A 25,080-nucleotide genomic window follows, 5' to 3' on the forward strand; every position below is an offset into this window, starting at 1 on the left:
GATCGATTTATACAGCCTATTTTAAAAGCCCTAAACGCAGTCGAGTGACGACTGGGAAATGTAGTTAATTTGTCAGCTAGAAACACTTGTGGTTTACGGAGCTAAGTCACAATAAAAACTACAAACCCCAGAGCGATACAACAGCGCGCATTCCGCGCCAGAGCCCCAGCATTTCACAGGATAGCATGCCTTGGTTAACGTAGTAAACCATAGATATATTTGTGTCAAAATTCAAAAACAGGTAAACGATTGCTTTATTTAAGAAGCATTGCTTTATTTTGTTTTTACAATATCGAGAACAAATATCACATAATGTTATGGATTTGAACGTGCGTTAGCACGATAATGTACATGTTAGGTAGACATCAGTGTTTGTTTTGTTTTTAGCAATATCAAGCTAACCAACACATTTGACATACACCTTTAAGTCCTTTCGAATAAAGTAGGTCGATAGATTTGTTGGTTATCGTTATTTTTGCGCAAGTAATGCCAGTACACGCGAGAGAAAAGAAAGAAAGCAATCATGAAGAGATGGAGGTGGATTTCGCAGAGCAAGATGGGAGCAGTTCAGATGACGAGGAAACCGAGAGCTCATCTGTCTCAGAGGATGGAGAAAGTTCAGGTGCAGATCACAACTTTGATAAATATGTATTTACTTCCCTAAACTACACAGATACAGATGGATTGCTGTTTTTTTCCACATTGCATTATGTGCAATGTTAATTAAAGTCACACGTCACAACATGCTACCTTTCATTCATTCATTATATTTGTCAATGCAGAAATGGACGATGAAGACTGTGAAAGGAGAAGAATTGAATGCATTGATGAAATGACTAATCTTGAAAAACAGTTCACTGACCTCAAAGACCAGTGTGTATATTAACTATTCATTATAATTTTTTACACATAAGCTACTTTACATTAAAAAAATATGTATTTTTCAATTGGTAACTTGTGCATCATCCTTATCAGGTTATACAAAGAGCGTCTGAATCAAGTTGATGCCAAACTTCAGGAAGTGATGTCAGGAAAGGCCCCTGAGTACTTGGAGCCTCTTGCAACACTACAGGAGAATATGCAAATTAGAACAAAAGTTGCAGGTCAGTATGATGTGCACACCAAATATGTGCGGTAAACATAATTTCATTTTAATGTGGCACGATTAAGAAAACAATGTGCCGTATTCCTAAATGTATGCATTTATAGGCATCTACAGAGAGCTGTGCTTGGATTCTGTGAAGAATAAATATGACTGTGAAATGCAAGCAGCTTTTCAGCATTGGGAGGTAAGCACTTAAAGTTGCCATGAAACGGAAGTAGCAGTTGTCTTATTTTTTTCCTGTGGTGACGTATATCCGGGTGAAACCGCTTCTGAAATGCAAAAAAGTAGGGGTGGACTTTAATTTGTCCATCGAGAACTGATTGGACCGTTTGAAGTTGGGTCATGTTCTTAATTGCTAATCGCTGCAATCTTATTCCGGACCATGCCCACCTGCCATAGAGACAAAGCTGAAAACCTAAAAACCACGCCCACCGGGGGGGGGGGGGCAATCAATTCGTCTCATTGACTTTGTATTGTGAGATGCTCCCTCCTTGTCATTTCTGGCTTGTAACAAAAACAGAATAATGCCCATAAGCTGCTGTGTGACATGATGTACAGCTAACAAGCCAAAAAACCCCAAAATACGTTTTTAAAAGCTGTCGACCCCAAGAAACGAGCGTTTAAAGACACAAAAGTGAGAACAGGCAACTTTTCATAGTGCTCCTATTAGTAGAACTGCGCCCACTAGGGGGAAACGTAGTCGGCAACCCACTTTTTTCTCCTTAAAGACTGGGTTTTACGGCTCGACAGCTTACAAAAACTTATTTCTGGGTTTTTTGGCTTGTTGGCTGTGCATGTTGTCGCACAGCAGCTTTTAGGCATTATTCTGGTTTTTGTTTTGGGCCGGAGATGACGGGGAGGCGGCCTCTCGCAATGCATGGTCAATGGAGACGGTTGGATTGTTTCCCCCCCGGTGGGCGTGGTTTTCAAATTTGGATAACTGTGCTCTATCTCTATACCATATGACCGGAAGAGAGATTGTTTTGAGGAGGGGAGGAGATTTGCGTTTTTTGATTAAAGACTATGAGAACACATTCATTTTAAAAAGCTTACAGATAAGTCATTTGAAAAAGAAAAACCCACAATATTTCAAAACAATTACAGTTTTTCATTTCAAATTCATTGTGACTTTTAAGGGACACTTTTTTAAAAATTTGCTCATTTTTCAGCTCCCCTAGAGTTTAACATTAGATTTTTACTGTTTTGGAATCCATTCAGCCGATCTCCGGGTCTGGCGGTACCACTTTTAACATAGCTTAGCATAATCCATTGAATCTGATTAGACCATTAGCATCGCGCTTAAAAATAACCAAAGAGTTTCGATATTTTTCTTGACTCTTTTGTAGTGACATTGTGAGGCACAATGATTTTATGCGGCGCCTGTAAATAGTCCCCTTGGTTACTTTCAATAGCAGGGGACTATTTTTCAAGCATTGCGTAATAATATTGCGCCTTCTGCAGCCATGTTATGGCAGCAAAGCCCTTGATTATTACGCCAGAATGAGAGTAACCCTAACCCTACTCGCAACTTTTAATTTTCTGTCGGTCTTAGTACACGATGTAACTACATAAGGAGTCAAGTTATCAAATTTTGGCACAGAAATATCGATGCATCCCTAGTGTTTTTCACCAGTATCACCAAATGCTTGCCAAAGATGATGCTTTGGGGGGACGTTCTACTTTTTTTTGACAGTGTGCTTATTTTCCAGCTCCCCGAGAGTTAAACATTTGATTCTTTTTTTGTCTACGGGTCTGGCACTGGCACTTTTGGCGTGGCTTGGCACAATCTATTGAATCTGATTAGACCATTAGCATCACGCTAAAAAGTTCCAAGCCATATCTGCCTAGAAAATTGCAACTTTTAATTTTCTGTCAGTCTTAGTACACGATGTAACTACAGAAGAGTCAAGTTTCAAATAGGAAAAATATTGAAACTCTTTGGTTATTTTTTAGCGCGATGCTAATCGGATTCGGTGGATTGTGCTGAGCTGTGCTGGGGGTGCTGTCGCCGGACCCGGGGATCAGCTGAAAGGATTCCAAAACGGTAAAAATCGAATGTTTGACACTGGGGGAGCTGGAAAATGAGCATATTTTCAGAGGAAAGTGGAATGTCCCTTTAAAATTCCATCTATTCATATGCTTTCTTTAAAAATTCACTAAATCCCATTTTGTCTTCCAGAGTGAGAAACTGCTATTATTTGATACAGTGCAAAGTGAATTAGAGGAGAAGATAAGGCGATTGGAGGAAGACAGACATAGCATTGACATTACCTCAGGTGCTGGAATTGTTAACACAGGCTAACCAGTGTGCTCACTTACTGCTGTTTACTACTAATGTGGTGTTATTTATTCTGTCTTTGTTGTATTCCATCCACAGAGCTCTGGAATGATGAGTTACAGTCAAGGAAAAACAAGAAGAAAGATCCATTCAGTCCAGAAAAGAAGAAAAAGCCTGTCGTTGTATCAGATATCCTTTACCACACCTTGCTGAATATACCTATAATCTTATATTTGCTTATGTAAACAACATTATAATTTGTGAGTTTCTTAACATGGACACGCCCATATATTGTATATATGCTGCAAGACCTGGATATACTGGAGGACTGGACTGCTATCAGAAAGGTTAGCACTGTAAAACAATCAATACCTCCTATGTAAAGAATAAATGGCTTTGTCTTGATATACAAGCAATGCATCATGTTTGTCTTACAGGCCATGGCAACATTAGGACCTCACAGAGTTAAGACTGATGGTAAGATCATATTTATATTATAGGGCAGTGCATACTTTACATTTTTGTACAGCTGCTTTAAAAATATGGTATACAGTGAGGAAAATAAGTGTTTGAACACCCTGCTTTTGTAGTCGCATGCTCAAAGAGTGATAAACACCAACACACCGCACGCTCGGAGGATGGACGCCTGTTTTACGACGGCGAGTGGTTTGGCCGCGGTCAAGCCATATGTATCGACAAGAAAGATGAATATCCCACGAGGTGAGGGATTTAAGTAACGATCTCAAAAATACACCCGAGCCGGTATTGATCGCTCTGCAGCATTTTGGCAAGTTATTTTTCTCTGCTATCTTCTCTTTCAAACAGCGCCGTAATAACTACAATCAATCAGGATGAGGTTTGGTTTAAACGGGTCGATGGCAGCAAGTCAAAACTCTACATCTCACAACTTCAAAAAGGCAAATACACCATAAAACATGCCTGAGACCTGATTGCTTTTCACTGCGGCAGTCGGGAATGTTTAATAGTGTCATTTATTGTACAGTATATCACGTTTAAATACTTTTTTGGGTGTGTAAAAAGAGATTAGTTGATGTGTTGTCTTGTACTTTGTTCAATGAAATGCCATTTGTAAGATTATTACTTGTATGAACAATGTCAAAAATGTAATATGGTTACAGACTTAGTTACTACCCTGAAATGTGATACTTTTGTATTTTGCTATAGGGTTTAAATCTTGCTAGTTAACAAGATCAATGAATGAATTTTCAATTCAATGTTTACTTTAATACTGTACAACATCCGGCCACCAGTGTTTTTTTTACATAACTCATTACTGTTTTCATACACACATTACATTTTGATGTCACAACAAAATTAATCTGACTTGTTTGTGCAGCATTTTTTTAGGAGCAAGACACTTTAGGAGCGAATAAACAAGACTTTACCACAGTATTTATAAAAAATCTAAGCTGTTATGCAGGACACTAGTTATTAATGTCCACTATGTTTGAAGATGATCTTGCTGCTCTGTTTACAGTTTAAAACAAGCCATTAATGTGGTTAATACTTTATGTAATTCATTATGTAGTGTGCATTTCAGTTCTGGTTCAGTGTTCTTGTTTATTGGAGTTATAGCACCACCCTCAGATTTTTGTTGTTGTTGTATTGTGATCATTGTTTTATATTTTCCTCAGATTTTCAATATTTTTGATAATTCTGTGCTGTATGTGTTTTATTTCTTATAAAATGACATTGAACAAAGTTCTTGGAAAGTGCTGTTTTCCACATGGATCACAAAAATCCAAAATGGTTTCAGTAAATAGTAGGGGTGTGACGGTACGCAACATTAATGGTTCGGTGCATCCCTCGGTTTTGAAGCCACGGTTCGGTTTATTTCCGATACACTAAGGGGAAAATGCAAACATTAAACTGCAGGTTGTATTACTATAAACTTTTTTTTTAACAATTTGTTTACACTTTTTTTAAACACTTTTTATTAAAATATAATATATTAAATAAAAAAGAATAAATAAAATACTGCTGCAAATTTCTCCACAATTTTTTTTTTATAACAGTAGGTAACTCTTTTCTTAACCTTCTCTTAAACTTTTTCTAATAAAACCTTGCACTAACAAATTCAATTCCTGAATACATTTATGAACTATTAGCCTACATTTTTGCCACCAAAAAATGTTTTTGTTTTGATTTATTTTGGATTTTTTAAACTCACAGTATTGAATTGGTTATGTAGTAGGTTTTTTTGAAGAAGGATCTCTTGACAGAAATGCAAAATAATATACAAACCTATATTATCAGGAATGAATAAAGACCTTTCATAACAAACTGTTATGTTTTTATTACCTTAGAATGAGAAATTTTTATCTATATACACAGAGGGTCCCCTTACATGGAAGTCGCCATTTTGTGCCGCAATGTTTCTACAGAAGCCCTTAACGGACAAACTTTTTAATTAAGTTGTCTCCAGTGATGAAATGTTTGTCCTGTGTTGGCTACCGTAGCTTCTCTATGCGTTTCAAAACCAACGGTTGAGCAGTGGACAGAGCTGTTTGTTGCAATTTTCAACCAAACCACTACAGGCTGCTAAAATAAACACACTGCACCTTTAATAATAAAGTGTTATAAAAAGTATCGTGGCATATTTAAGGTGGCTAATTGGCATTAATTCATAAGATTTGCCCCACAATATTGGGGGTGGGATTTTATTATCCTTCTTTTATTATTATAACCCTATGTTTTTGTACGATTCACTTTGTATGAATTCATATGGATTAGCCAATCATAAAATATGTACACATTCTCATGAGCAGTGTTGGGGGAAAGTTACTTTTAAAAGTAATGAATTGCAATATTAAGTTACTCCCCCAAAAGTAACTACGGTAATTGCGCTACTTTTCATGGAAAGTAATGCTTACATTACTTTAAAGGTGCAGTGTGTAATTTTTAGAAGATCTCTTGACAGAAATGCAAAATAATATACAAAGATATATTATCAGGGGAGTATAAAGACCTTTTTATAATGAACTGTAATGTTTTAATTACCATAGAATAGGATGATTTTATCTACATGCACAGAGGGTCCCCTTACGTGGAAGTCGCCATTTTGTGCCGCCATGTTTCTACAGAAGTCCTTAACATACAAACTTTTTTTACTAAGATGTGTCCGACGATGACATGTTTTTCCGGTGGCGGCTACCGTAGCTTCTCTATGCGTCTCACTTAACTCAACTCAACTTTTATTTATAAAGCACTTTCAAAACCATAAAAATGGACCAAAGTGCTGTCCATAAGTGTAAAACAGCTTTAAAATTACACATAAATTCTAATAATTCTTTTAAATTCTGCGTTTTAAAAATGAGGGGTGAGCAGCGGACTAAGCTGTTGGTTGCAATTCGCAACCTCACCACTAGATGCTGCTAAAATGTACTGCCCCTTTAAAGTTACTTGTGTGTTACTTTTTCTTACTTGCCTGATGTTTGATCTCTTTCAGGCCTTGCAGGTGTTTTTTTATGACTGAGAAGTCCTTCATTTCGAAATTGCATATTTCTATCGCAAAAATTTCGAACTCTGCAATTTAAGTCAGTAAGAGACAACACAGAAGAACACCTTCCCTGGAGATTAACATAAAAAGCAATACAAAACAGGCCCAGCATTACTGTAAAACCGAACAGTTTACTTGGTTCAGCAATTACATTTATGCACCATGCAAAACTGCTTTGTGTCTTGGTTTGTTAATAACTAGGAATGCATGCATTTACATACTTTATTATCAGGAAAACCGAAGTGCTTGTGGACAACTGACGGTTTTAATACAAAGTAAGCTTTATTTTGTATGTATAGATGCTGTAGCACAGAACAGTAATTTAGATATACAGTGCGGTGAGAAGCAAAAACATTTACTTTTATCATTAGTGTATTTTACAAATGCCAGATTGGTATGATATAGTTACAGACGCTTACAACTGCTTTTGGGTAAAATGTTACTGATGTTGATCACGCAACACACCAAAACATACTAAATCTTAATGGGGCAGTTTCCCGGACAGGGCTTATCATAGTCCCAGACTAATGAAATGATTGTGTGAGCTACTTTAATTTATAAACACTTTGTCCTGACTAATTTTAACATATATCGATGACCTTGTTTTGTCTCAAGATGCACACCTGTAGTGTTTTTTGTAAGGTATGTTTGTAAATGAACTAATATAAATAGACGCCTAGTCATGGATTAACCTAAACCCTGTCTGAGAACCCGCCCCTGAATGTTTAAAAGTTGCATAGATCGACTGCATGAATCAGAAAGTAACACAGAAAACCACATATATTCAGACATTCAAAGTTGTAGCCAGCAACTTTAGAAACTACAATTCAATTTGGCGTCTCAAATTTGAAAACAATCTTTCACCAAAATGCATTTTGAATTATGCATGTAACACAATTTAAATGTTATTTATAGGTATAGATATATATTAACTGCATTCAAACATGTATTAAAACATAAAAGCACATAATTATTTGTAACGGAAATTTTGAGATTACCCAACATATTAAACTTGTAATAATCTCCACAAATATTTTCTTTTCTCATTGATGTAGAGAAAGTTACAGAAACATGAACGTGCAAATAAATAAAAAGCCATCTGTTCACTATAGTCAAAAATAACTAGAAAGCATTAAAATAAATGGATAATGAAATACTATGCAGTAGCACATACTTTAAATGGTTCAGTAATTATGTGTTAGTTGGAATACTTGCCTCTCGAAAGGCAACATCTTCTATAAATAGACCTGGTATTAGTGTGTTTGAATATACAATAAACCACTGTTCAGTGTAAATATCTTCAGCACTGCATTTGTGTTCATATAATCTTTGCAAAGGAAACCGTGCACAGTCTGCAGAATAATTCATACGGTTGCATTATTGCCAGCAGGTCTAAGATCTCCGAGCTGTCGTTCTGCAGCGCTTTGAGTTTCCAGACTCTTCCTCCATAGTTTTCATTCCTGTCTCGCCCCATGGAGTCCAGCGAAGACGAAGAGGGCACCCAGGCACCGGAGGAAAACTTTTACACTTCAGGCAAATTTCTTCTTGGTTGCAGTAAAACGTTCCATGTACTGAAGAAAAGGTTAAATGTACATGAACATAGGAGAACTGAGGCAAATCCATTGGTATAAAAATCGGTTTAATCCTGAAACTTCCCCACTCCTACAATCTTACGACAGTTCAATAAAAGAAACTGACCCAGACAGCCAGTGTTTCAAAAAGTGAACCTAACTGTGAAAACACAACTAAACCAAAGTCATTTTTTTGTGATTTATGATTTTCATAAAAATCATCCTACATAGATAAAGAGCGTTATATTAAAATATAACGCTGATATCTTTAATATTAACTCAATAAGGTCAAAGATTTAAATTAAACTTTGATTCTCTCATATTTAGATGGCAAAGATTAAGCGCGATTAATCGCATACAAAATAAAAGTACATTTTTGTATAATATGTGTGTGTGTGTGCTGTGTGTAATTATTATGTATATTTAAACACACTCACATACATACACATTTCAGAAAATTTTTATTTATAATATTTAATGTATATATAATATAGAATATATAAAAATATAAATAAATATATATACACATGTAAATGTTTCTTAAATACATACATGAATGTGTGTGTATTTATAAATACATAATAATCACACACACACACACTATGCTAAAAATCACTTTTATTTTGTATGCGATTAATCGCGATTAATCTTTGCCCAGCACTAAAACTTCATCATTTTGGCTGTGACAAACTGTCATCATACACGGAAAAAAAATGATTCATTGAATTTAATACATTTTTAAGGTAAGTGGTTGCAATCAATTTATTTAAGCTACATTTAAACAAAAAAAGATTAGTAATGTAAAATAAAATATAAAACTTTTGTTTAAATGTAGCTTAAATAAATTGATTGCAACCACTTACCTTAAAAAATTGATTAAATTCAATGAATCATTTTTTTCAGTGTATAAAAAATCGTAAATTCCTTATTTGTGACCCTGGACCACAAAACCAGTCATAAGTCTCACCAGTATATTTGTAGCAATAGAAAACAATACATTGTATGGGTCAAAATTAATGATTATTTATATCAAAAATCACTAGGATATTAAGTAAAGATTATGTTTCATAAAGATTATCTACCATAAATATATCAAAACTGATACATCGTTAGTAATATGTGTTGCTAAGAACAATTTGGACAACTTTAAAGGCGATTTTCTCAATATTTTTTTGGGCACCCTCAGATTTCAGATTTTCAAATAGTTGTATATCGACCAAATATTGTCCTATCACAACCAGACATCAATGGAAAGCTGATTTATCCAGCTTTCAGATTACCCTCATTACTGTTTTTTTTTTTTTGGTCCAGAGTCACATTTGTATTCAGGAAAGAATGCCATTAAACAGGTTTAAAATGAGGGTGGAGATATAATAAAAAATTAAGGATCAGAATAGATTAATCGCGATTAATCGCATACAACATAAAAGTTTGTATTTGCATGATATATTTGTGTGTTTATAGTGTGTAATTATTTTGTATATATAAATACACACACACATGTCTACATTTAAGAAAAATGTTACGTATGTTTATATTTTTTAATCTATATATAATGTAGATTATATAAAAAAATCTCTCTCTCTCTCTATATATATATATATTTTTTTTCTTAAATATATATATGCACTGTGTGTGTTATTATTTATATATATAAAAATAATAACACACAGTGCACACACATATATTATGCAAAAACAAACTTTTATTTTGTATGTGATTAATCGCAATTAATCTTTTGACAGCCCTATAAAAAATTATGATGTTTCTTATCTTTAGGCAAATTATCTTAATTAGCCTATTTTACCATCAATAAAATTCTTACCTTATCATACCCTTCCAGGTCACGCAACATTTTAACTTCGAACAGGTTGCCCTCAACAGAGAGCAGGGACACTTGGGAGTCTATGAGGATAGTGAGAGGGATGGAGGAAAGCTCCAGGCAGTTCTCCTCCAGACGCAAAACCTTCAGTCTGGGAGCACGAGACGCCTCTGGAGACACGGTCGAAATCTGAAGCAGAACACAACTTAAAGTTTAACACCCAAACCGCACATTCATCTGCAGTACATCCAGTTAATAAAAGCATCTACAAAATCAGTAAATATATAAGTACGTTACTGTGCAAAAGACCGCCATGGTTTGCCACCACCAGTAGATTTGTTGTCTTTGCAATACTATAATGACCATATATAATTATTTCTCAGTCTCTTTATTAAAATACAACCAGAAAAATATATGCAGTATTAAAAAAAACATTGTCAATCATTTAGTGTGACCTCCTCTCGCACTTGAGCACTAGCAGGACTGCAGGATCTCTCAAACCTAAACTTTTGGCATTTTGTGTACATATTTCCTATATTCTCTCTTTGTATCTAAGAAATAGAATGAAAAATAAATACATAAGGTTGTTGTTGGTGGTCTCGATAAACTCTGAACAATTGAAACTCACCTGGTTCTGGTTGAGGTTGATTTCAATGGCCTGCAGTTCGGCCACCTCTGCAGGAACAATCTGGATTTTGTTTTTTGACAGGTCCAGGACATCAAGGTGGCGAAGGGTGCCGAGTCCATTGGGAAACTCTTTAAAGCAATTGCCCGACAAGCTGAGGGTGCGCAGGGCCTTCAGCTGACCAACACCTGCAGGCAGCTGCTTCAACTGGTTCCCATTTAAAATGAGAGTTTCCAGCTTCTTGAGTTTTCCGATCTCATTTGGTATACTAGCTGTGCACGTATAAATCACACAATTAACAGTGCTAAAGGTAACATACGGCCAAAAACAGAGATCTCTGACTAACAACTCAAATGCAAAACTCCCTTTTCCTGTCCAGCCAGATCTATGAAAACACTTTCTGGACCCCCAAATACACTTTATTTAAATCATCTCAGAACCATTACCAAATTAAAGGTGCCGTGTGTAAATCTTAAGATTGGAATAGGATCTTCTGACAGAAATGCAACATACATAACTCCATTTTTAGTGGTTTATAAAGACCTTACATAATGAACTATTATGTTTTTTACCTTAGAATGAGATGTTTTTATCTACATACACAGTGGGTCCGCTTACATGGAAGCCGCCATTTTGCACGTCCATGTTTCTACAGTAGCCCTAAACCGACAAACTGCTCTATGAAGTGTGTTTCGTTACTATATTGTCTCAGACGATGACGTGTTTGTCCTGTGGTGGCTACCGTAGCTTCTCTATGTGCTTCGAAAGGGAGGGTAAAGGGTTGCAATCTCACCACTAGATGGCACTAAAATCTACACGCAGCACCTTTAACATATGTCCACCCATATATCAAAACCTATCCAATGTTTAGAAACTGAGGTCTTATTTAACATGCAAGAAGGTCAACTAATCACAAAACAGGTCAAGAATAAAAGGTACAGGTCAAAAAATAAACAATGTAATTAGTTTAAATGGTCAGAAACAACCCTACAACATTATTAGCATTAGTAATAACAAATAAAATGCTAAAATGTGTGGGACAGTAGCCCCTTATGGAGCGGCTGAAATTCCACAAGGGGGCGTATTTGTTCCTCAGAAGTTGCACAATAAACGTGACATCCGAATATATTCATTATAAATCGTGAATGAAAAGTGATATTCGAACGAATGTCCGTTAGTGAACTAATTGTATATACTATTTATATCGTGATTCGGTCAGAAACGTCACGATTGTGAGATGAACAAATCGTTTTGGATTAAAAGGTTTGGATATTCCATTTCCTTGGACTTTTGGGGATTTATGAACGATTTGTTTTGGACAATTTCACCGAAGCGGATAAAGGGAAGATTTTGAATGTAAGTAAATATCCTAAATCGGCGACGCCGGTTCAGGAAACTAACAACTAGATTACAGTTTATGACTACTAAAATCATATTATGCTTTGTGTGTGCGCTTAATGAAATTCCGAAAGTCTAAGCTTTTCAACGATGTGCCACATGACCGTATTTTTTGAAGATTTAATGCTTTAAAAGTTACAATGACGTTTATGCAGCCTCACGTGCAAGGGAGGGGGTGTACCGTGTACGGCACAGTGTTCCTTATCAGGTTAAAGGGATAGTTCACCCAAAAATGAAAATTCTGTCATCATTTACTCACTCCCATAGTAGGAAAAAAGAATACTATGGAAGTAAATGGGACTTACGAACAGTTTGATTACGAACATTCCTCAAAATGAGTAAATGTTGACAGAATTTTCATTTTTGGGTGAACCATCCCTCCAAATCCTATAAAAACCAGTTAATCTATTTGTTAACACCTACTAAGCTTATTGCTGCTTATGGTGAGACTCTTGAGCTGCTGGAAGCCTCCTATGAAGTCAGGAAGCACCTCGATTTTGTTGTTGGACAGATCGACCGTGCGCAGATTTCCAGTGAGCTTCTGTAGGTCTTCTGGGAACTATACAAGCAAAAATATACAGCCTGTCAATAATCCATGAAAAGATTCCAGCTAAGTGGATGCGAGTGATGAGTATGATTGCAACAAGCCCATTAGTACCTCGGTCAAACCCTTTCCAGTCAGCTGAAAGACTCCAGTCTTCTGTGATGTTTCTAAGTGAGCTTTCAGAGCACTGTTCCCCATTTACAGGATAGAATTGAAGCAAAGCTCTTCTGTTGAATATAATATCAGGCAATACACTGGAAGGAACATAAAGAGATCTCTTATAACCACATCATTAGATGAAGGTACAGTTGGTGTTTGGTGCTCACTATAGACACAACTCTTTCTATATTTAATATACCATTAGAACATACATTTATATTTAGCAGATTTATACCGTTACTTACAACAGGGCTGTCAAAATATGTATCGGAATTAATCACATACAAAATAAAAGTTTATATATATATATATATATATATATATATTTTTTTTTTTTTATGTATCTAATGTATAGATGTGTTAATGTTTATTAAATACATACATGCACAAAATAACTACAAAATAATTACCAACAGTGCACACACATATATTATGGAAAAACAAACTTTTATTATGTAAATAAACGTTTATCGCGATTAATCTTTTGACAGCCCTAGCTATAACATGCACCAATTTTACTACAGTTTACTATAGTAAATATTAAAGTATACTACAGTATTTTTAATGTGAAAATTGTGCCATGGAAATTGTTTTGTGACAGTTTTAGTAGTACAATGAATCATGGTAACCACAGCCATAGGTTTCTTGTTGATTTAAACCTTTAGTATTTGTTAAAAACATAAACACAGACACTACCTAAACATAAGTCATAATAAACTCGTGTCATGTAAATGTCATAAACTCTTAATCAAGCATTTAGTATGAGTCTACAACTACTGTTACCATAGTAAAAGGGTGGTAAATAAGCTTAACCATATGGCAATTACATCATCTCTGTGCTAAACAAACAAGTGAACTACTCATGCATGAATAAACATAATCCGTCAGCATTGTCAATATCCTGTCATTCAAACATCTGCATCTTGCATTCACAATAACAACCGAAATGTATATCGTTCAGACAAATAATGCAATAATACTGTACCTTAGCCAGATATGCTAGCTGTTAATCCACACAGTATATTACTAATAACCTTAAGGAAGAAACAGTTTATAAACAATAACGTTGTGTAGGTTGAAAACGTTAACGGTGAGCGGTTAATACACAACTAATAAAGCAGTACAATAATGGTGGATTAAAGTTTATCTAAGCAGCTTCGTCCACTCCCAGATTTAAAAACAGTCGACTGAAACAGTGGCTGAGTGTAATGTTACCTGCTCAACACTGGGTGGCAGTAACAGATCAACAGAACTTCCGCATCATATTCTATATATAAATATCATGTCGCCACCTAGTGGTGTGGATGTACAATGCGTCAAATTATTATCTAAATTTGTTTACATATGATATAAACAGGGCTCTCAAGTGTCACGCCACACCTTGTATTTCTCACCTTGTATTTCTAACTTATCCTCCTATATATAACTAATTTTTATATATAGGAGTTTTTATATGTGCTCAACTTTACGCAGCGCTACAAGAACCGAGACACACTATGACATCAAAGTACCGCGAGAACTATGTGAGAAATTATACAGAGGAGCTGATGTCAAATCGCTCTCGCGCTACTCTGATGTCACACATACACACGGCAAGTTCTGCTAGTATGTACAGTATATTGAGCAGCGCTGTTCAGTTTTGTTTGGGGCCATATTTCATTTTAATTTGGATACCTTTTTAAATAGGCTATATACAAATATTTTATTCGGATGAATTTGTCTGTCTTTTATTAGACTTACCAATTGTTAGAATTTCTATTTGTGCTTGTCAGTTATGAACAATATGTCAAAATTGAATTGCTAACACAAACGTGAAAGAATTCGGTGGGGATGAGGAGCCACTGCTGCAAATACCTTATTGGCCCTGCTCTAATCTCATCCAAACTACTGATAAAATTGTAGAGCCCTGTATATATAATATATTTAATGATATTTATGCATTTGGCAGATGTTTCCAAAGCGATTTACAGTGCACATTCAGGTTCACACATAGGCCTAATTAGAATTGGTGTTTCCTGAAAAGTTTAACCTATTCTGCAAAGTGTAACCAGATACAGGAGTTCCAAAAATAGGGCGTGGCTGTCGTTTGGAAGGAAGCCACGCCCTGTTTTGGAGTTCACGTGCCCTTTTGAAGATCTCCGATCTGACTGCAGCTACAGTTTATCATAAATTAATAATGAATTTGCCATGAGTTTACCATGGTTACCATTGCTTCAACCAAATACGATAGTTCCTAGTTATTGTTACTATGTATAATCATTTTGTTTAATTTGTTTTTATTTACTTTTTTGATGACAGCGGATGCCAAGCCTCCAAAAGGGGCGGGTTAGGAAAATGCACGTCTATTGGGAGGAAACCACGCCCATTTGAAGGTCCCACCTCGTTTTGGAGTTTCCCGCCCTCATTAGGAGACCTCCAGAATGCAGGAAACTTTGTTTGCCAAGTTTTACGGTTTGTTTTTAACAACAACTTTAGTTGTTATGGTAGTTTTGCAGACACTATGATTTGCAAAGACCACATCCCTACATGCACGTCGTACAACATGCAATTATAGCAAGTTTCTTTTACATTCCCCAAACTTCAGATAGGCTTACTCAATTTCTACTGTCTCTGCAGGTGGAGTGGTGCAAATGAAAGCCTTTAACATTATACACTTTAAAACACTTTATTGTCTAAGGCACGAGCATTGTCATGCACGTATATCTGCAATATCTTGTAATTATCTGTATTGTATGTATATAACACAAATGTGTTTGGGTACTTAGCCTACATAAAAGAGGATCATTAATAGAAATTGGCTATTTGATTGGCTAAAATACAACTATGACAAAAATCATATTTACATATTTCAATCATATACATACTTTAGTAAAGGCAAGTGCTTGCTAAATGAATTACAAAACACATAACTTTACTCTTTGTTTAGAAATACGTGAAACAAAGTAGTCTCAGTTTTGTCACATCAAATAAATAAATTCAATCCAACAAACAGAGTGATTTTAGGATGTTTTGGCCCATACACATGTACAGCCTACTATAACACTCTCAAAAGTCGCCCTGAAACATTTTCTGTCTTGAGTATCTTGTATCAACACCAGTCTTTCCTGATATACGGGCACAGAGTTAAGTCTCTCATCCACATCACTGTTGGGATATTTGCAATACTCTGTATTGCACTGGGCTTCAAAGATGACTTGTGGTATTCTGTTTGAGGAAAACTTTGGTCTGAAAGCAGAAAAGACAAAACCAACAGAATTCAAAAATCACTGATGTTTCACAATAACATCACAACTTGATACATCTCTCACTTTCTTTCATGACAATATAAACATATCATAGGCTATGCGCCTAATACTTTTACTTTTATGGATTACATGTATAACGTCAACAACTTCCTGTTGTTTAATGTTAATCAAATTCATCTAATTAGCTTACTTATTTGTCTAAAGACAATTTGATTCATTTCAGTGATTTGGTAAAAGTATACTGGCAACTCACATCCAGGTCCATGGCGATAGGGAGCGGTTATGGATGTTGCCATTCCCATCTATGTTTTCTGCCATTGCTTGAAAGTCAGTGGAAATGGTCAAACTGGTCTCACATATTCGCTTCTGTCCCTGTTTGGCATACACAAGGTTCACCAGCATACAGCCCAGCAAAACCTGCGAGAAAAAAAATCATGATAAGTTTATCGCTTAGGATTGCTATCAGTTCATGGGTCCCTCTTTGAAAAGGATTAAACCGAATTTGGAAAACAAACTTTGTGCTGTCTTCCAAAAAGAGACGTTTGTTCGTCCCAACATATTACATTTAAATGTAATCTTGGTTTAAGATGAAGGTCTGAGATTGTTATAAGCTAAGACGATTAATTCAAAATCTGTTCTTGTTTCGGTCATTTAAAGACGGTTCATTTAAAATCTGTTCTTGTTTCGGTCATTTAAAGACGATTCATTTAAAATCTGTTCTTGTTTCGGTCATCTCACCATAGATTTAGCATCGAAGGAGCTCAGAAACATCTTTAATGTCCTCTTCTTATTCTCTTCCAATGTGAAGATGGCTCTCTTTCACTTGATCTCTATTTATGTAACACTTTATCGTGATTGTTAGATAATATGGCCAACCTCTGACCTGGATTTTCTCATCAGATCAATTGATAGTTGAGAGGTGTTTTGTTAAGACCTACATCTTGCTATCTATCTTCCGGTAATCCGATCTGCGGATCTGAAAATTCAGTTTAATTTTGATGTGTTGCAGATTAATTTTATCAAATTTCGGTTGGAAAAAATGATGATTGATGATTCTTTTGGGGGTACGTTATCATCATTTTGGATTTAAGTCATGGAAAATCACTTGGGTGGTATCTGGTTTGATCAGATATCATTTAGACAAACTTGAATGTTCACTTATTGTAAATTTTGGGTCAGAAAAATATATTTAGGTGTTTTTTTCTTGTAAGAATGAATTTAAGGGATGGATGGTTTTGTGGGTGGGCAACTTCAGTTGCCAAATTAACGCTCATGTCAAACCCAAATGTTGTCTTTAATGGTTTACAATCAAGTATATAACTTATATAACTAAAAAAATCCTAGTTTCATAAAACTTTTAAACCTACATAATCCATCAATTTTAAAAATTCAAGTGTAACAAACTTAAAATTATCAGTACAAAATGCTGTGAGGAATACCTGTAAGCCTTTGCACCTGAATAGATCATTTGTGCTTGGTCAAAAGATAAAAAGTGATGGGGATTTCAAATAGTTAAAAAAAGCTAAAGGTTTAAGCTCTTAGTACACTCTCAGAAAAAAGGTAAATAAGGGTACAAAAACTGTCACTGGTACATCAAAGGTACATATCTGTGCCTAAATGGTACATATAAGGACCTTTTTAAAAGGCACAGTCTCAGTGAAAGGTACAACTTTTGTAACTTTTGTAATTTGATTTGATTTTACTTTTTGATATGTTTTATCATTGACATACATAAAAGAAGCCAAGCTAACATAAAAAATGAAATAAATAAATATGAAAATTTAGGCTATTAATAGAAAATGCTTTGGTGGGCAACTCACAGACTCCATGCGGGCACCATGTTGAAGACCACGGTTGTAAATGAACGTTTCCTGTGAAATCACCATTCAGATGATGAGTGATGACTTTGCATTGGTATGCATGGACCAGGGTTAATACCTTTCATTTTTCTACACAATAATAAAAATGCATGTGATTAATGAACTTTGTAATAATATCATCAAGAACACAATATGAACACCAAAGTAAGTGAACTTGACATTTAAGTTAAGTCTACAATACAAAGTCTAAGGCCTGGTTTCCCAGTCAATGCTTAGCTAAAGCCAGGACTAGGTCTTAGTTAAACATGCCTTAGAGCAGTGGTTCACAAACTTTTTCAGCTTGTGGTCCCCCTTGTGTACGGTGCATTCCTTCGCGGCCCCCCAAATAAAATTTGTGACAAAAAACTGTTATAAAACTCACCATTTCAGTAATAAAAAACATTAAATTATACAAAATAGTAGTGCTTTTTGGTTAGTAGCCTTATTTCTTTAGGTTAAATTACACAGAATTCATTATAAACTGGGGCCCATCTCGCAGCCCCCCCTGTTTAATGACATTTTATAAAAAACATTAATTTATCATAAATTCTGTCTATTTATATCTAAGAAAAACAGTTTGTTCAAAGTTAAATGAACATGAAACATTTTCAATCTTTATCTTCTACAGTAAGTTACTGGCAACCAGCTGCATAATTACAGCAAATTTTTTTACAGTGTTGAGACAAATAATGGCACTGGCATGTACTGTATTAAGGTTTGGCAGTGCAGGTTATTTTCAGTTAAGACAGGTCAAACATGTGTTTTAGTTTAGGACTAGCCTCAAGCCTTGTCTGTGAAACCGGGGGTAAGTTTCAATAAAACTGCCGGAAAGAGTAAGGTCACTGCAGGGATTGTGTGTGTTCATGACTTAGGGTGGCCATTCGTGCCAGTTCCGCCGGACACGTCCCGAACATGTTTTCGGGTTCGTTCTCCGGAAGTTGCGTTGCTCGACCGCATACGTCATCGAGGTTCTCACCTTTCAGTTAAAATACATTAGAAAATTAAGATTTATTTCTTTTAAGACATACAATCATTGTAGTTTCATTCTTACCTTGAAATGTAAAGGTTACTTTTCTGAAATGAAACCCAAAATATTAAACCTTGATGACGTATGCGGTCGACCAACGCGACTTCCGGAGAACGAACCCGAAAACATGTTCGGGACGTGTCCGGCGGAACTGGCACGAATGGCCACCCTATCATGACTGCAGTGCGTGTTTGTACTACTTACTGGATGGGTTAAATGCAGAGGTCACATTCAAATATGGGTTACCATACGTTTGTTATGTCACTTTAGCTTTTTTACAGTAGAAGATTCTAATCATGTTACATGTATACACTCTTTATACTGTACCCTTATGTTTACACTACATACAGTACATCTCAATACATGTCTACTTTCAATATGCACACATTTACAGATTTGCAACTTAGTATTGCCTACTTTGGTGGTTTATGTCCTCATTTTCTTTTAGGCTGCAGCATGACAACTAACTCTCACAATTTGCAACTACATCAGCTAACTTTCTCTACATGCCAACTCATTGAACTCTCACTCTTAGAGACAGGGTTAGGTTAGTTGAATGAAGTTGCAAAGTTACTTTCAGTCAGTAGAATGGCTGTTGAGGGATAACTACAATAATGTGCTAGTAGATATTAAAGGGGACATTTCATAAGACTTTTTTAAGATGTTAAATAAATCTTTGGTGTCTCCAGAGTACATATGTGAACTTCTACATCAAAATACGATATAGATAATATATTATAACATGTTAAAATTTCCACTTTGTAGGTGTGAGCAAAAATCTTTTTATATGCAAATGAGTTGATCTCTGCACGAAATGACAGTGCTATGGTTGGATAGTGCAGATTTAGGGGGCGATATTATCCCCTTCTGACATCACAAGTTCAATGACCTATTTTTTCACGTGCTTGCAGAGAATGGTTTACCAAAACTAAGTTACTGGGTTAATCTTTTCACATTTTCTAGGTTGATAAAAGCACTGGCGACCCAATTATAACACTTAAACATGAAAAAAGTCAGATTTTCATGATATATCCCCTTTAAGCAGTCTACTAATAGGCTACACTAATGAATGGCAGTTGAGAAGTTGCAAAGTTAGTTATAGTTAGTAAAATGTCTAGTAGACTATTGAAATAAAGTGTTGCAAGTTTACAAATGTTCTTATGTTTTGCCAAATACAAATAAATACGTCACTTCACTTTTATGGTATTCATCACTTTTTCTAGTAAAAGTAAAGTCAACTACTTACATTTTACACTGAAGATTTTACTCAATTTTACCAACAAACATGCATTTTGACCTTTCAAACTTTTTTTTTACATTTCTCAACATAGCATTTAGCATATATATTTTTTTGCTATACCAGTGATGTTATCTTCACCAGGCACCTTAACCACAAGTAATGGTCTTCTAAGCCAGCAAGACCACCTTGGTCAACCAATTTCACCAACAAGACAATGCTGGTGACATAGGTTTACCTGCTAAGTTTCACTAAACAGAATGTCTGTTCAGCACAGCAGCTAAACCAGTAATAATCAGCATAAACCAACTTGGAGTCATTCATACTGGTTTATAATCGTCTTTTTAATAGAGAAAGCAACATAAAAGCCTGTGCTTGAAATATGTAACAAGATTTAATTTCTTATCCATCTCACTAGAAATTAAACAAGCTAGATGGGTAAGATAATTATCTTAGTAAAGCAGTAAATCTGAACACTGAACATACCTTACTGTACATCCCTACAATTGGACCAAAAAAATCCCACAATAAATTGCATGAAATAAGTTGCATGAGTAAACAAAAAAATAAAGGCATGCACTGGTTAGAACGCTGAATATCAATAATGAAAGTCGATTATCTGAACAACCATCTCCAAACCGTTTGCCATCTCGAGATTCTCACGGTAAATTCCACTGTACCTCAAGATATAATACAAGGCACTAAGGTGAAACGTTGTATCATTATGCTTATACAGGCATTGTGGTAGACTGGTAAGAATGGAGGCTTATCCTAACATCATAGTGAGAAGCGCTCTTGAAAGATCTGTTTCACTGATACTCTCATTCTGTGGTAACAGTAGCACATGAACGCTACAGTGCAAGTCGTCCTATTTTCACCACCCACATAACTGGTTCAAAGACCGCTTAGAAATCAGCTCCTTTTTTGGTCAATATACTAAATTAGATTATTTCCTTTTTATAAAATGATTACTATTTCATTTTTAACCACCAAATTTTGTTGTTGTTTGCACCATAATACTTAATTCTGTGTAACTAGATCCTGTTGTACACAAACGTGGACAATGACACTGCTTCATGTTCAAAGAAAAATGTTTGATTATTATATTTATTGGTTCTTCCTAACCCAAAAATAGCTGGAAGAAATCTGAAAAAAAAAGACAAACCAAAACATCATTCAATGAGAGTGGCGTTATTGTAGATTCATGTACTGTAGGTCTCTAAACTTGTCAATGCATCTTAAAAGCAGCATGCATGTCACCAGACATTTCAGCAGCATGGTCAAAGGCATTTATCTAGCTCTTCATGAGTGAGTCTCAAATAAGTGCTTAACTAAATTGGCTTTTTAAAACAAAAACAAAAAACACAAAGATTTTTGCAAAGAGCATGTGGCTTTCATTAATGTACAGGTGTATTATGGCTTAACCCTGCGTTATGTCATCATTATGCCGGTCTTTGATGTGGCGGGCCTTAATCCGGGAATCCTCCTTATATACTGTTTGTTGTTTGCTTTCAAGATGACTGACGACAAACCATTTACACAGTCAGCGACGGAAGCCACTCAGCAGCTCACTGACCTCATTTATTTTTTTTTAGATGAAAGGAAAATTAATTCTAAGAAAGATTTATTATAGCATTAGTTAGTCCTGACCTGGGTGGTGAATAAAACAGAAAGGTTCTTAAGATGTGAAGGATTGAAACCATTTAGCTGAAATGGTTCTTGAACCTTTATTTTTAACCCATTAATATATACCTATTACATTTTATATTCATAATTGTACACTCAAAAATATGTGAGGTTATTTTCAACCCAGCGTTGGGTCAAAAGGGGCGAGCCCAGCCTTGTGGCTTGTAATTTAACCCATGCTGGGTTGTTTTAAAAATGAAAATTCTGTCATTATTTACTCATCCTAGTGTTGTTCTAAACCTGTATGAATTTCTTTTTTCTGATAAAAATAAAATAAATATTTTGATAAATGATGGTAAACACACAGCAGATATGGGGACCATTGACTTCCATAGGAAAAATATTTTGGAAGTATTGTGATAAATAATGAAGAAAATATTTTGATAAATGATGGTAACAGTTGACAGTACCCATTAAATTCCATCATATTTTTTTATTCCTACTATGGAAGTCAATGGTCACTATCTGCTGTGTGTTCACCATCATTTCTCAAAATATCTTATTTTGTGTTCATCAGAAAAAATAAATTCATACAGGTTTAGAACAACATGAGGGTGAGTAAATGATGACAGGATTTTCATTTTAAAACAAACTATCCCTTTAACCCATTGTTGGGTCAAATCTAAACATTTTCTGGGTTAATTTGACCCAATCCTGGGTTGCATTTTTTTTTTTTTTTGAGTGTATTATATATAAATATTATTTGTTTTTGTTATCAGTGTTGCATTGTGGAATGAGAAACTTAAAAAAATTAAGAAAAAAACTTGAACCTTGAAAGTGTTCTGAATGGATTAACACCTTAATTTTTAAGAGTATATTTAATTATATTCTTAAGTATAACATTAAGAATTGACCCCTCCAAAAATGAAGTGTCATATGTAGAAAAACTAATGCAAGAATAGAGACTGTATTAGCACACAACAATACACTGTCAGGGAATAAAGGAACGAAACTGAAATTTTCTGCTGTTAGGAGCTTTACAGGTATACAAAACATAATACAATGTTGAACCTTTTTTGTACATTACTATTGGTGCCCGTGAATTGGGGACCTATTGTGTACCCCTAACATTTTAACTGGTACAAAATTGGTCCATATATGTACACAATAGGTCTTAAGGGTATAATATTATACCCCGAAAGGTACATTATTTTAATTTGTTGCATGAACACCTAGGGTTGCCAACTGTCCTGGATAAGCCGGGACATCCCGTATGTTGAGCCTAATTAATTTTCCTCATACAGGACGTCCCACGTGCCGTTTTTCGACTGCTACAATGATCTAACCAGTGACTAACAGGCTTGTTCGACTTCATGTGGTACCACAACCGAGAGGCAGATCACATCAAAATCCAACGAGAGGGATTCAAGAAGTCATACAGAAGAGCCACTATTGCGGTACTTTGATGTCATCCAATGTCCACTTAGTGCGAAAGTCACAAGTGTTTTGTTTGAGACAGATATTAAAGGTAATGGTTTAATTAAAGGACTGTGTTAAAAGTATGTGCTGTAACGTTAAATTAACAAACTATTAATAAACCTACCGTATGTTGCCAAGGCATAAAAGTTATAAATGAGTATTTAGTTAGGAGATTAGCTATCATTTCGACAAATGGCTTAAATACAATGTATACACAAAACCATATCCGCACTGCTGCGACAGGTCACCTTTTGTGACGTATTTCAAAGTGAAAAAGTTGGCAACCCTAGTACCACCCCACCCAGTGACAGATATGGTACAGTGTATAAAAGATCATAATGTGCTTTCAATTGTTGTAAAACTATGAACATGACGTAACCAATTACGATGGGTGGAAATTAGTAACGGAAGTTAGTAACGAAGGTTGGTAATTTCTATTATTTCAAGATTCTCCCAATATGTGGTTAAATCTGGGTCACCACGAACGGTCCTGAATGTTAGTTAGACCAACTGAAATGCTTTTCGTAGGATTCCTCGACCGTTTGAAGTCCCAAATCTGGGTCACTAGCATGTGTCACATTTACAAAAGGTGTTTGGCGTAATCTGGTTTTATGATCACACATGGTCCCTAGCTGTCACTGGGGCAGCACCCTTCAAAGGAAAACACCACCACTGACCTCAACTTAGACAAATTAATACATACCTATCCTTTTTCAATGCATGCATTTTGTACTTTGTACAGCGTGTCATAAATGTGTTAGCATTTAGCCTAGCCCCATTCATTCCTTAGGATCCAAAACGTGGTGATTTTTTAAGCGGAAAAAATGAGAACTATATTGTAAAGTGGAAGAGCACTTAGTTTGCAGCACTTGGACCTCGAAAGTTTGAGCGAGAGGGGGAGAAATCAGGAGTGATGATGAGACTGCGCGCCAACGTCGTAGTGCTTATCCACCATGCAATATAGTTCTCATTTTTATCCGCTAAAAATAGCCACGTTTTATTTTGTGCCACCATACTTACTCATGTAACTACTCATGTAACAGTTTTTAAATAGGGAAAACATGAAAGTGTTTGGTTGCTTCTAAATTCATCCCTGTTTGGATCCTAAGGAATGAATGGGGCTAGGCTAAATGCTAACACATTTAAGACGCGCTGTACAAAGATTAAGTGCACGCATTGAAAAAAGATAGGTATGTATTAATTCGTCTAAGTTGAGGTAAGAACATAGTAAAATATTGAAAAACTGTGGTGTTTTCCTTTAAAACGAAAATTTGTTTTGGTATGTTTCACTTAGGTACAGATGTGTGTACTAAATGTAACCTTTGAGGTACTAATATGAACTTTTTAGGTGCAAATATGCACTTTTTCTTGTTTGGGACATACTGTATGTTGCTCTTTTCCATACATTGAAGTTAAATGTTGACCACAGATGGTAAGGTCACTTGAAGTCATATAGTTTGGAGCTAAATTTTTTGGAAAAAAGGATAAACTGTCCCATCATCACTGGGGAAACCGTTTACTGTATTTTTGCCTATGAAAGCCCCTAATTTCTGATTCACATTAAGAAAAGTAAGGAAGACCACCG

At 35.5% G+C, this 25,080-nt stretch overlaps 3 protein-coding genes across 3 annotated transcripts; 1 reads left to right on the forward strand and 2 right to left on the reverse strand.

Moving 5' to 3' along the window:
- The first annotated feature begins 133 nt into the window (after positions 1–133).
- brms1la (BRMS1 like transcriptional repressor a) lies at positions 134–5,105 on the forward strand. The gene is made up of 10 exons (XM_055172920.2): positions 134–622; positions 783–873; positions 976–1,103; positions 1,210–1,289; positions 3,285–3,381; positions 3,483–3,572; positions 3,666–3,730; positions 3,821–3,860; positions 3,974–4,103; positions 4,209–5,105. Exons 1-10 carry the CDS (start codon positions 487–489, stop codon positions 4,324–4,326), a joined length of 975 nt encoding a protein of 324 aa, XP_055028895.1. The 5' UTR covers positions 134–486; the 3' UTR covers positions 4,327–5,105.
- A 2,061-nt stretch (positions 5,106–7,166) lies between these two features.
- On the reverse strand, positions 7,167–14,243 carry lrrc57 (leucine rich repeat containing 57). The gene is made up of 6 exons (XM_055172928.2): positions 14,008–14,243; positions 12,978–13,117; positions 12,743–12,878; positions 10,925–11,193; positions 10,300–10,485; positions 7,167–8,474 (listed from the first exon to the last, which is right to left on the reverse strand). Exons 2-6 carry the CDS (start codon positions 13,059–13,061, stop codon positions 8,433–8,435), a joined length of 717 nt encoding a protein of 238 aa, XP_055028903.1. The 5' UTR covers positions 13,062–13,117; positions 14,008–14,243; the 3' UTR covers positions 7,167–8,432.
- A 1,409-nt stretch (positions 14,244–15,652) lies between these two features.
- On the reverse strand, positions 15,653–18,331 carry il17a/f2 (interleukin 17a/f2). The gene is made up of 3 exons (XM_055173238.2): positions 18,088–18,331; positions 16,521–16,684; positions 15,653–16,247 (listed from the first exon to the last, which is right to left on the reverse strand). The coding sequence occupies exons 1-3, from the start codon at positions 18,151–18,153 to the stop codon at positions 16,022–16,024; spliced, it is 456 nt and encodes a 151-aa protein (XP_055029213.2). The 5' UTR covers positions 18,154–18,331; the 3' UTR covers positions 15,653–16,021.
- Positions 18,332–25,080: the final 6,749 nt, after the last annotated feature.

The sequence above is a fragment of the Misgurnus anguillicaudatus genome, chromosome 7, assembly GCF_027580225.2.
Source record: "Misgurnus anguillicaudatus chromosome 7, ASM2758022v2, whole genome shotgun sequence".
NCBI classification, from domain to species: Eukaryota; Metazoa; Chordata; class Actinopteri; order Cypriniformes; family Cobitidae; genus Misgurnus; species Misgurnus anguillicaudatus.